The sequence below is a fragment of the Agelaius phoeniceus genome, chromosome 5, assembly GCF_051311805.1.
Source record: "Agelaius phoeniceus isolate bAgePho1 chromosome 5, bAgePho1.hap1, whole genome shotgun sequence".
Classification (NCBI taxonomy): domain Eukaryota; kingdom Metazoa; phylum Chordata; class Aves; order Passeriformes; family Icteridae; genus Agelaius; species Agelaius phoeniceus.
The window spans coordinates 44,751,791-44,765,281 of NC_135269.1; the positions used below are offsets into that span (position 1 = coordinate 44,751,791).

At 36.0% G+C, this 13,491-nt stretch overlaps 1 protein-coding gene across 2 annotated transcripts in view; it reads right to left on the minus strand.

Moving 5' to 3' along the window:
- PPHLN1 (periphilin 1) overlaps positions 1–13,491 on the minus strand; it is a 63,991-nt gene that overhangs the window by 24,314 nt on the left and 26,186 nt on the right. For both annotated transcript variants that reach the window (XM_077178899.1, XM_054631833.2), the window contains exons 7-9: positions 9,991–10,070; positions 6,860–6,979; positions 4,226–4,366 (exon numbers count right to left, since the gene is read on the minus strand). In XM_077178899.1, the coding sequence (XP_077035014.1) occupies positions 4,226–4,366; positions 6,860–6,979; positions 9,991–10,070 (341 nt within the window). The remainder of the gene's footprint in view (positions 1–4,225; positions 4,367–6,859; positions 6,980–9,990; positions 10,071–13,491) is intronic.

Below are 13,491 nucleotides of genomic sequence, written 5' to 3' on the forward strand. Positions count from 1 at the left end.
CAAACTGAGAAACTCAGAGGTTTGATTTTTTTGACAGAATCAAGGAGGGTACTTGGTAAAATTGTCATTTGGTAAAATTTCTCTTCAGAAAAGAATAGATTTTCAGAGGTAATACATGTCACTCCAACTTGAATATGCAACATGTAAGAAAAGTGGACACATAGTAATTGACTAATTAACACAGTGTTACAGACTTGATGTCTAGACAAGATAAGACATTTCAAGAATCCCTGCTACCCGTGCTCATGAAGGAAGAACAAAGAGATAGCCTTTTGTGCAACACTGATGCTGAATAGCATCAGTTATGAATTTAACACCAGGGACACATTTGTCATCACTTCTGAAAAAAAACACCACACTTCAGCACATTACATGCTAAAAGCACAAGCTGATCCTTAACTATATAAAACCAGAAACCAAACAACTCCAAAATAGTACCTTAATGTGTAATGCATGCCATTAAATGCAAAGATATTTATAAAGTGCATGAAATGGTTACATTAGCAAACTATAGATATTCATTGATCCTGACATGTAGATGCAAAATTCACTACAATGCTGTTCACAAGTAACCAGACCAATCTTTTAAGCATCTGCTTCATGGGGTTCTACCTCACCATGCACAGGCAAATGCTCAGACAACATTTAACACCTAATTTCAAAATTCTAAAAGGGAAGAAAAGAGGGAAATGCATGTTCAAAGACCTAAGGAAACACCTAACTTCAAAAAAAACCCCAACCCAGAAGGCTCATTATCTCAGTATTCTATTTAAAAATAAAAAAAAAAAAACACCCAACCAAAACTCTCCAAAGCTTTTAATTAAGGACAAAACATGAAAAAACACATAATGGGCTATATTAAAATATGAGATACACGTTAATGCTGCACAATTTCCACTCCATGCAGAAGAACAAAGATTGAAAATAGTCTGCACCTGGATTGAAGGGAACCATTTCCACAGTACCTGCCATGCAAAAGTGCCAGAAAAAAACCTATTCTCCCAATCATGAAGTGTCAGAGCCAGGGGGTTCTGGGAAATCAACCCTTCCCTGAGAGCAGCAGAGCCCATTCCCAGCAGAGCAGGTCCCAAAAGCAGGGGACCACACCACGGAGCTGGGATTCTGCAGTTCAAGAATGCAGACAGAAAGCCATCAAGAGAAGTAGTGAGCAGAAACTGTGTCCTTGGTGGAAAGAAACCATGTTGTGGAATGTGATGGCAGCTGAGCTCAAGACAAAGAGCTCAAGACACTGGAAGAGGCTGCCCAGGGAAACACCAGAGCCTCCTTCACCGCAAATACACAGGGCTCAATTTGACAGCGCCCTGAACGCCCTGATGTAAGGCCCTGTTTTGAAGAGATGGGCTGAGGGAAGTCCTATGCAAACTAGGTGTTTCTACAAGAATGTCACTATGCCTGCTGTTTCAAAGATGAGACAAAAAATGCCCAGGATCTGCAGTCCCACTTCAGCAATATTTTCAAGCATCTGTGCATCTGCAACCACATCCCTCCTTTCCAAGTAATATTGACACACTCCAAATGAAATCTATACGTCAAAGTTTTTCTACTTTGGGAGTGACACAGATCATTCTTGGCTCTGTCTAAACAGTGTCTGGATTTTTCCAAGCCTTTACCCGTGAGCAGAACTTCTAGTTTCCTCTCTTTGTGTCAGCTTCAGTTAATATTTGCAAAGCAATTGCAGACTCCTAGAAGATAGTTACTATATAGCAAACAGCAACTAGCCCTTGGTTTGACACGTTTTGCCCTGTCATCATCAGCGCACAAAGAACTTCACTTTTCTTCAAATGGCATGATTTTACATCACTGTTTGCAGTAAGTCCCCCATCAAATAAATAATATACAACTATTTTCTTGATGAGCCACGGTGATCACTTACAATCACACTTCATTTAAAATTCTGAAACTGGCAATTGTGTTATTGTAGCTGAGAGAAAAGGCAGCGGCAACTTCACAAATGAGTGATATGAGCAATACACAAGATACTGCCACGGACTCATTTAAAACAGAACACCTGTATGAATATCTCATTCAATTGCTCAAGGGATATTTTTGATTGCTTTTCTTAAGAGAAAAAACAGACTACATCACAAGCTGCCACCTCCCTCCTGCCCAGGGCATCAGCCTGCCTGTTTCCCTGCTGCACAGCAATGGATTTGCCCATTGCGACACCGTGCATGTTCTGTCAGCACAGTTTTTTTGCCTCTGGGTTTTCCCAGAGGAAATAGAACCACCCTATGAAGTACATATTTGGAAAATTTTGTTCCTTTTCCAGGTTAGAGCTTTGGAGACGAATGGATATGGAGAGGGAAAAGCAAAGAAGGCTTTATCAGGAGTCCGGAACAGCCAAGAAATACTTGGCAATCAGGCTGAGGATAAATATGAACCAAAAAGCAAACATCATTAGATCTGGTGCTCTGAGAGAAAGAAAAATTTAGGAGACAGAAGTGGAAGTAGTTCAATAGGTCAAACCTCACTTCCTCAGACATTAGCTGGGCCCTCACCAATTCTTTAACATATACCCAGTGGCACATGCCCTGACTTCATTTCTTACTTATTTTAAATATCTTACTAGCTGTCCAGTGCATACTGAAAAGCAACATCTTGAAAATCTTGCTTTGCAGAAGGATTACAGCTTCACCATTCTTGCAGCATAAGTCTTTGCAATCAGCATTTTATTTTAGTAATCCTCCCACAAAATTACATTCCAGAAATATTACATCAAACAGTTGAATGAAATTTAACTGCAAAGAAGTCCATCAAACCAAATGTTTCTATTATTACTTGAATCTTCAAGACAATCAGAAATAAATTATGAAAAAGCTTTCTTATAAAAGTACAAGCTTTCAGTTCACTTTACAGATTTAAATGTTAAGCTAAATTTACATTTAGATGTCGAGAACTGAAAGTAAACAGAATAGTATACAAATTTCTACAGACTGATTCCATACATAGTAGGAAGATTCACAGTATTTTATTATGATGACTCGTTATGATATTCATGATGATTATGAAAATAATCAGCTCTATCCCAACAATCTTATAAAAATCCAGAAAATTTAACTGCAGATCCAGAAGTTAATTTTAAGTGTTTATGTGAAAAATATGTAGATCATTTTCCAGTCTTAATTTTTAATGATTAAGTAAATATCTTGTCTAATTCTTAACAAATTTACAGTTCTTGTTTATAAGAAAATAAGCATCTTGTTCAATTCAGTAAAATACTTCTAGCATCATTCTAGAATCTTATTTAAATTCTGCAGAAGCTGACACCTTCAATATTCCAATCAACAACAGGAGAAACTGGTTGTGCAAAATCCAAACCTAAGTTATTTTATTCCTCAGGCTTTTCGGAGCTAAGTTTCTAAAAGATTCATTTTATAGAACATAATCTAGATTTTCCTAGAATTAAGTGCAAACTCTACCAAACACAGTAGCATTAGATCATATGGAAAATAATATTTGGGTTTTATGACCAAATTTTCATCCGTTTTCACTATAACCTTGTCCTTAGGGCCTAGGGAAACTTAACCACACATTCACCAGCATGAGGCTAATTTATCACAACAGCTATTTTTTAAAAATCTTTTCCTAGCCCGTGTATTTTTTTTTCAGTTTGTCATTTTTAAAAAATCCTAAGTTTATGCATCTGGTCCTAGCTCTTTAGGCCCTTTGTGACCCTGTGATCAGACACACAGGGATACACCAACTGCATCATGGCTCCCATAGCTGCAGCACACTCTGGTAAAACTCCATCCCAGCCAGACCCCACACACATGGAAAGCTGTGCCCACCATGAACATGATTAGGCAAAGTCAATACTAAGAGAAGAAAAAAAACCAAACCCCCAAGACAATAGAGTAGATAGCTGGTTTTCAAGTGTCAATAAAAAGGAACAGTGTTGCAGCCCAGGAAATGGCCTCAGAGGCAACTGAACAAAGGCCACTAGAATTAAGAGGTAGTCATTGTCTTAGCTTAGCTTGCAAAACAGCAGTTGTTGCATGTAAGTTGCAGAAAACTACCCTTAATTTCCCTGTGCAGATAAATGCCATGGGTCTTCAGAATTAAGCTGTTGGTGATGATACCACATTATCTTGAAAAATCAAATTATATTCATATTACACTCCAAGGAGGAGGAAAAAATAAATCAAGGTAATTTTAGCAGAGCAAATCATTAGTGTATTAGTGACAAAATGCCAAGAAGACTCACCTGTTCAATCTCCTTTGTCTTAGTTGCAATTGCTTTTGAACGACCTAGAAGCTGGCTGTCCTCGTATAATTCTGTACTGTCTGTTAGATTTGCCTCTGTTTCCTCTGTTTGTTCAATGTATAATGGAGCTGAAGATCCAGCCTTAAGAAAAAAACAATAAAGTCAGTCTTTAGAGAAAAAAAAAAAAATCACAGTATGACGAAAAAACCCCCAAAGCCCAAACACAGTCATCATATACATAAGTTTGCACATCAAGACTATTAGTGAAGTGTTATTGCTATAATCTTAGCAGACACAGAAATACAGATTTTAAACACATAGAAAACAAGACCTGATAAAACCCCCTGTGACACAGCCTTAACTGTGTAGAGGTTATCTGACATCATTGCCTCTACCTGCCCATCCACTGAGAAGAAATTTGTGTATGTGGTATTTGTAACACCAGAAAGCAAGAAAAATCCACAATGAAAATGTGACTAGTCTTCTGGGAAAGGATAAAAGTAGCAAAAGCATAGGCATCAAAAAAATAAAAATTTTGGAGAACTCTTGAAGCATTCAGGGCCACAGGTTAATATTATTAGTATTAATTATTATTGCAATAACTATTGTATAGCAAAAGCAAACATGCAATTTGAAGATTTCTCTCTCTAAAACAGAAATTAAGACAGTATTCCTACTCCAAAGAAAACACATGCCACCTCCAAGGAGTTTATTTAGAAAATATAGGAATTCTGTTTTACAGAATTATTTAAATCCAGTATTATGGAACAAATTTATAATTTTTTTTAAATAGATTAGAAAATTGAAGAAGATGAAAACTAGTTTCTTTTATCCAAAAATAGAGGTAAAGAATCTTAAGACTTAACTAACATGAAAGAGAAAAGCATTAGACAGAAAAAGGAAGTAAAAAGCTTAAGTAGTCCTGTAAACATATGCTCAAACCTCAGCAGCAACACAAACCATTAAGATTGAATCCCAAATCTTGCTATCCCAGTAAAGAATGAAATGCCTGAGAGTGAGTGAAGGCTACTAAAAAGCTCAGTGCAACACAAAGTTCAAGTATTAAGCACTTGTAAGATAAACAGGAAAAAGTTAAGAATTTTTGTGATTCATATGAGACAGCCTACTAATCAAGGTAAGAAATCCTTTCTTCTAACACTCAGAATGAGATGCCCCACCTCCTTCATTAGCATTTCTACAGCCCACTTTCTTAGTCAATAAATCATCTCAGACTGTACCACAACCAACTACAATTGCTTCACTTTGATTCCATATGTTTAATCTTTTTCCCACTGCAATTTTTTCTGAGGCATAGAGGATGCTTTAAACAACTCTTCTCCATGTGGCCCACTCTGTTCTTCCCTCCCTTCCATTACCTTCCCCTCATCAAGAACCACAGTGATATTTCTCTCCTGAACCTCTCAGAAATGTTCATGCATCTGTTCTCCTTCATATGGTATTCATCTTTGGATCAGCTGTTGCTTTTTCTTGATTCTAACACTTCCTCCCCTTTTTTCTTTTTTTAATTGCTTTTTCCAGTTTATGTATCTAACTAGATCTTCCTGACCATTACTGAGGAGCTGCTCATGCATTCACCCATTACATCAATGGGCAGGACTTGAAAGTTCAGATAAATATGGATTGAGTTTATTTCTCTAACCTAGCCCTTATATTCTAAAAGTGGAAATGTGATACTTCCCAAGATACATCCATTTTCCCTAAAATTATTTACAAACAAATAAAAAAATCAAACCCATTAATTGGAAAGGTTAAGACATGACTTTGTGAAGTAGATACTATTTTTCTTTTTTTAAGAATGCCTCTAAAGTTGAAACAAAATGAAAGTTAAAGAAAAAAATTATCACAGAATTGAAACAGATTATTTTAGAGTACAAAATATTAGGGTTGTTTTAAATGAAAAATACATTTTTCACTAACATATCAGAACCCAAAAAAGATATCCTATCCAAGAGCAGTATAACAAATGACTGAGAAGGGCTATAATCCCACTTCAATATAGCCAGGAGTGGAAGACAAGAAGGGGTGAAAACAAAACAGAATAAACTGGTACGTAATTACCATTGATTAATAATGAAATAAGGATTCTGGGGAAAATAAAAAATATACCCACTGCAGTAACAAAGTAAGGTTTATTTTAAATATAATGGGGGACAGCTTTCTGAAAAAGAATACATGACATGCTAAGCTGGCACTGCTTGAAATGGAACTCAACAAACCAGAGCTTCTCTCCTCAAGTCTTATGATTTACATGTACACTCATGCTTTGACTTGGAAGTCCTCTCCTAATTTTAAATTCAGTAGACATACAGACCTACACTACTACAAGAGCTCCTTGAAGAGCACTTGGGAGAGCTGGAACTGTATTGTGTCAGTTGTAGCTCAACATCAATGCAAATTATACTAACAAAATGTACTGTGGCTTTGTGTATTTTTTCAAAAGAAATAAATCTCAGGGTTTTAATCTCCCTCTCACTTCCTTTCAACAAATATTTAAAAGCACAGGCAGAAAAACTCAGGATTAAGTTACAAAATATGCCCTTATGAAGAGTACAGAAAAACAAGAGCCTATTGTTGTAACACTTGGAAATAAGTGGATTAATAATCCTATCTTACATCATACTCTGTTATTTCAGGTAAATTGCTTTCCTCGGCCTTCTCTGACTTTTCAGCTGCCCACTTGCTTGCAGCCTCTGCAAGTTCCTTTTCTGATAGTCTGTTGCTCTTCTCCAAGGCCTGTACAAAAACATTATAGTCAAGGTTTAACATGAAATACACTTACACATGGCACAAATCTTCAAAATTAAAATAAACAGTTATTCCGATCCCTAAAATATTTTAAAATAGGAAACAGGAAAATTGAAATTATTTCATTTGCTGTCAAATTTCTTTAAAAATAAAAGAAACAAGAGAGGAGAACAAAAGATAAATCAATGAAAGTCAGTGGACTACTTCAAAACCACTATACCTTCCAAATAAGGTTTATTAAATTCACAGGTTAGAGATAACAGAAAAATTTTCTGAGACTGTTGGGCACTAAAAGAAGTCAAATACAAGAGTGGAGTGAACTAGTAATTCAATGTGATTTTCAGGCATAAAAAGTTGTAAAAATTTTTAAATAAACTGTTAAATACTAGGTAGGGTATAAAACCTGAGCTAATTAGGGAGAAAAAAATATTTTATACAAACTTTAAGTGATCAGACCTGGTTCCATTAAAATCCACTATTTTCTATTTGTGGGAATGCTAATAATTTATAATAGAGTCAGTCACGGCTTTATGTTCTTTTAAATCTACCTTTTCAAATGGAAACTCTCACATTAATAATGTTTAAAAATTGATTTCTCTCTAAGAATACTTTTTGGTTTTTACTATCAGAGCAGCAAACAGACAATGACAAACATCAGTTTAGGAACAGCGAGCTTTATAAATCTTGTTACCACTATGTGGATATTTAGCTTAAATTAACTATGTGCATAGAAGCACCCAAAGAATCTATATCACTCTAGCATTAAAAATTGCAACACTAAGGTATCTGAAAAAGAGATACAAAAAATTCTGCTACCTGGAAAACGCCATAACAATTTCTACCCCATGCCTGTTCCATCTTAGCAAACAGGTAGACAAAAAAAAGCAAACAAACAAAAACCCAAATGAAAGGAACTCCATCTCTTACCATTAGCTCATTCTAAGTTATATAAATGGCCAGTATCAAACCTCCTTTGTCTTTACATCTTTCGTTCTTACCTCAAACAAAATATTATCCAAATATCTCTGTACTGTAGTGTGGCATAAACACACAACTCACAGAACCCTTCCAGGATTCTGTGTCATAAAGACACCACCTTTATCTGAATCCAGAAGAGAAGTGCAACACAATGTTCCAATAGGAATCCCTCTTTTCTATAACTGCAAATTACTGAATTACAACCAGTGAAGTCAGAGGTGACAAAGTTGATTGCAGGGATACAAAGAGGGCACTTAGAAGAAAGGAGTAACATAATCATAGAAAATCTCACATAACCTGCTATATTTCCACAAGCCATAAAAGAAATTAATATCTATTAAATACCAAAAAAAAATCTGGTTAATTTAGTTTCACTAAATTTAATTCTGTAGGTTGAATGTTATAAATACATATTAAATCTTGAGTGAATTGTACGGAATAAAGTAATGGTATTTGCACAGTTACACTTCAGCTGAAGATACAGAACAGGAACATATTTCTCAGTTGAAAATAGCAGCAGCTATTTAGGCTGCAAACTTTCAAGAAACAACCAATCTAATACATCTCATAAAACACCCTAAACTGCTGCCCCCCTCCACCCCCAAAAAAACAGAAGTCTCTCTTTTTTTGTATTTTTTTTATCTCATCAATAACATAGAAAAGCAAAAGGCTGTCACTTTGCTCAGCAGCTGTTCCTGTCTCACACATCCACCTTCTAGAGCTCTATGTTGTATACAGCCTCCAAGGCTTACAGTCCATAGAGCTAATAAAGAAAAACACAAAAGATTTAATGCCATAGTCAAACAGGTGGCTAAGATCAGGTAACATCAACAGGTATTGATTCATATGCATGAATAGGCAAAAAATAATTATAGATAAAAATACCATTTTAGATTTGCAAATAGATACTACAGTGAAAAGAGGTATTGCTATGGGAACATACACCTTTGTAAGAATTTCAGAGCTAAATTATAACTTAGAGCATTGAAATTTATCTCCTTTAATCTCTAATACATAGCATATAACTAACTTCTCAAGCACTGATAAATGGTAAGACTCTGGCTCTGGAGATGCTAATGTTTTGCCAAGACTACTTCTGTCACTCCTTCTGAGTCAGTGAAGCACCTAGGTAACTCAACTGTTCAGTGCAATTCCAGCCAAAAGGCTGATTCCAAAAGCTCCACTGACACAGGGCAGTTACATTATTAGCAGATTTGGGGGCCAAAGAGAAAAGTCAATAAACAGTCATGGAAGTATTTCCATTTCTGCAGCTGATGCATACTCAATAAATATCTATGCTGTCTGGGAAATGACTCCCATCAAACAAAGTTTCATTTTGCTTAGCCTACATCAAGTGGATATCCACCACCAGCACATACTTGCAAACTGATGGCAAAAAACCAATACAGCATAGGTCAGATCTGACTGAAGAACAAAGCAGACACTTACAGAGCTCAAGTTCACACTGCATATTAACTCAAGAGCAAGAGATTTTGCAATGTCTCCTTGTTCTCAAAGATGTGTATTAAGTAAGGATTTGATACTAAGCTGCAGTGTGCTGAGTCTAAAAACAAAATAAGTGAACTAATTATAAAGTATATTTTATGATCCAAATCAGAGTAACTTGTGCATAATTGCTTTTATCTTATTTTCCCTATTTACATCACTGAAAATACATCACTTGCCTCTCCCCTTAAGGACAATAGCAATCAGCTGGCACAGCAGCTCTAAAAGAGATGTGTAAGAGATAAGCACTTAGAATGACATAGCACAACCAAAGCCTGGGTTTTTTTCCCACTGAATACATGGCAGGTGTGTCTGTGTCAAAATGAGTGGTAATACTAACATACAACAACACAGAATTCTAAGAACAAGTCCTATTCCTATGGTAAGGAATAGGAAGTAACATCATAAGGAATATGCACTTAAACAGGTGTATGCAGTATCTCCTTCCAACTGAGGAAAAAATCCAACAATGAACAATCTAAAACCAGTGTGAAGTACTCAGAAAGAAAATTCACCTTTGAAGAAGGTACTGCTGTGGACCCTGAAGGTGATGCATCTCTTGATGTTTTCAGTGACTGAACTGTCCTCTCTTTACCTACAATTAAGAAAAAAATTAATGACTGAGAAATTAAAGATATATATTGCAAATATGCTTACTGACATAGAAAAATTGCAGTGAAATTTTCTCACATCAGACATGAACCTTATCACAACAACTACCTGAGAGGGGGTTGTAGCAAGATGGGAATTGAACTCTTCTCCTAGGCAACTACTGACAAGAGGAAATGGGCTCAAGCTGTGCCAGGGAAGGCTCAGGCTGGATGCCAGGGAGACTCTTTTCACTGAAAGAGTGGCTAAGCTTGGAACAGCTGTTCAGGGAGGTGGTGGAGCCACTATCCCTGGAGGTGGTCAAGAAACAATAGGACATGGCATTTAGTGTCATGCTCTAGTTGATAGGGTGGTGTTAGGTCAAAAGTTGGACTCCCATCTTGGAGGTCTTTTCCAACCTTAATGATTCTATAAAATCTACATTCTCCATCATCCAGTAAATACTAGTAACACCTTTTCTCTTCCCAAGGAGAGAAAAGATACAGCTGTGTCATTTCACACATTAAAGAAAACCCACTGTCCTTTTTTCCATCATTAACTGAAAGGGTGTATCAGTATGATTCCACAAGATGATGTGATTTCACTTTTTAATATGCCTGCAATAATAGAAACAGTTGAAATATTAGACACCAGTCAATCACTCAAGGTAACTGGGTAGTTTAGCAGGCCACAGTATGCTGAAAAGACCTGCCATGAGAACAGTTCTGTATTGTATCAACCACAGAGTAGATGCTTCTTGTGAGATCACTCTCTTTCTTATAAATGTTAAAATTGGCAAAATGTCAAATCGAATTCACAGTGCTAATCACAATCTGTGCATAGTTTCACCACAGGCCAGTTACAGGCAGCCCACAGCAACAGAACTGGTTGCAGTGTGAACTACCAGTTTTCAAGCTGTGGTCCACAGATTACATCTGAGAGATCTGCAAAAGGTAAGTACAAAGAGCAAACATGTTGTCAGTAGGCCTAAATTAACCAGATTACTCACACTGACTTGGAAACAGTTGACTGATCACAAATAAGCCAAGGTAATATAAGCTTACTATGGCTTCCATTAAATTTTTATAAATACAATTAATAAAGGGATTAATTTAAAAAGCTATTGAAGAGTTATGAAAATTGGGATAGAAGATATTTTTGTAGAAATATAAATGTGATTGTTCATTATGGCTTTAAATATGGCTTTAATTTAATGAGTCAAAGCAACAAAGCACAGAACATTTCCTTTGTCATCACTAAGTAACACAAGTTTTGCTCCTGTGATACCTGCTTCTCAGCCCCATAGGTGAGCCACCTCCTTCTAAATTCATGGACTACTCTAACTCTGCCTCCCACATGCCTCCTTTATCAGACTTGATTCTTTAAAGGTTATATCAATTGAATGGATTATATGTTTGCACCTGAACAGATGAAATGAACTGATAAAAATGGCAGAAAATTATTCAAAGTTAAGCAAAGTGAAAAAACACCATTTAATTAGAAGCCATTTTTTTCAGAATGTGTGTGGCTATTTTGAGTCCCAAAGCCGTATCTGTAAAATTAAACATCCCATCCTGCTCCTCTCCATGCTCTCCCATCACAGATGAATGCTTGCCCTTTCCCTCCCTTTACCAAGCTTCTTCATGTCCCCACAGTTTTCTTTGTTTAAATTCTGTATTTATCCTAATGTACGAAGGGCTGTAGAACATAGGATATTCATTCTTCAGTAGAAGTCATGTGGCCAAACCAATTCAGATGACATGATTTTAAACAGCATTATAATATTTTAGAAAGATGCCATATTGCAAATTCCACATGAAATAGTATATACTTTGCATGTTGTAAATCCATTTAAATGTACTGCTGACATATATGAGATGTCCCACTTGATGTTCCTTTTAAATATGCAATACATGAGCTTACCTAAGGCAAATCACATCCAAAAATTATTCTAAAACTATTGTTTAAACCATTTATACCTTGTAAATAGGTATTTTAATCCAGTCATCTAGAGGGCCATTTCAATGGTTCTCCTTTCCAGGTAAAGGAATAAAGAAATAGTCCAGTGTAAAACTCAACTGGTCTATTAAAACTTATCAAAAGGTGATTGGGAAAGGAATTTAACCATGCAAACACGAGAAAATATCAAAAACTTAGATGCAAGCTCTGCTCTTGATCAGCATCTTTTCTGGTTCGTGAATGTATCTGCTTCTACATCACCACCTCCACTACTGAGTAATTCTAACCATATAGTATAGACATATATAATCAAAGCTCAAAATTTTAAAAAAACCATGAAACATTCCAAAATTGTGTACAGTTTCCTCACAACATTGTTTTCCTGTCCCTAGTAATTATAAGCTGCACACCTACAAGACTTCTAGAAAAGTAGTTAACTATCTTATTTTTTTCTTCCTCCCCTACACTTAAGAGGAATTTATGTTCACTAAGTATTGCTACAAAATGTTGAAAGCACTGTAATGCCCAAATAGAAAGACCATCTCTACTCTGTAAGGAGTGAAATTATTCCTCAATATTTAAACAATGTTAACAAAACTACCAAGATCTTTTTTGACAAGAAGTGCTCCATAATGGTTCAGTGTCACTCTGGAAACACAATAACACAATGTGCCTTCTCAGTGAGTGAAAAAAAAAATCTAATTATTTTTTTAAAAGCTGCCAAAATGAACAGTAGGTTTGCATAGTTCACTAGAAAGCCTTTGCAGATGGGAAATCAAATTGGATTAATTTACATAAGCTGTACAAACAGAGTGGCTAAGATTGTAGTATACTAAAAAAAGCTTTCCTCCCCCCCACAATAATTTAAATATGAAACCTCAAATATTTTCAAAACAGATAATTCATCATATTTCTGGGAAACATTAAGAGCCAAGCTTTCAAAAAGTCAGAATAGACTCAGCTGAGATATGCATCACATTTCTTTGAGGCAAGATCTGAGAGGTTTTGACATTGAATGCAATTGCTAAAAAACAATCAGTTTCAAAAGCCTAGCAAAATTTGGAGAAAATTAAGCAAGTAAAAGTATGTACTTTGACTTCCCCATTTTTTTAATCCCTGTTTTATTATGGTTGCAGGAAGAAATATCTTCATCTGCTGTAGATGAAGCAAAGTTTCTTGTCAGGAAATCCAACGAAGCACATAAAGAAATAACAGGGGCTGATGCTAAAGATAACATCAAATACTAGAAAAAGCTGTGCAGCTGAAACTCCTACAGCCAGTCTAGACCTGATACCAAAATAACACCTACAATCTCCCACATGAAATACATAAGGGAACAGAGAGTACAATGAAACAACCGGAGCAGACAGCACATGGTACAAAATGTCAGCTTTTCCCATTTTAAAAAGAGCACGTAAGGAAAAAAGGCTTATACAGCGAGTTGCAGTTTCACCTCACTAACCAGTTCC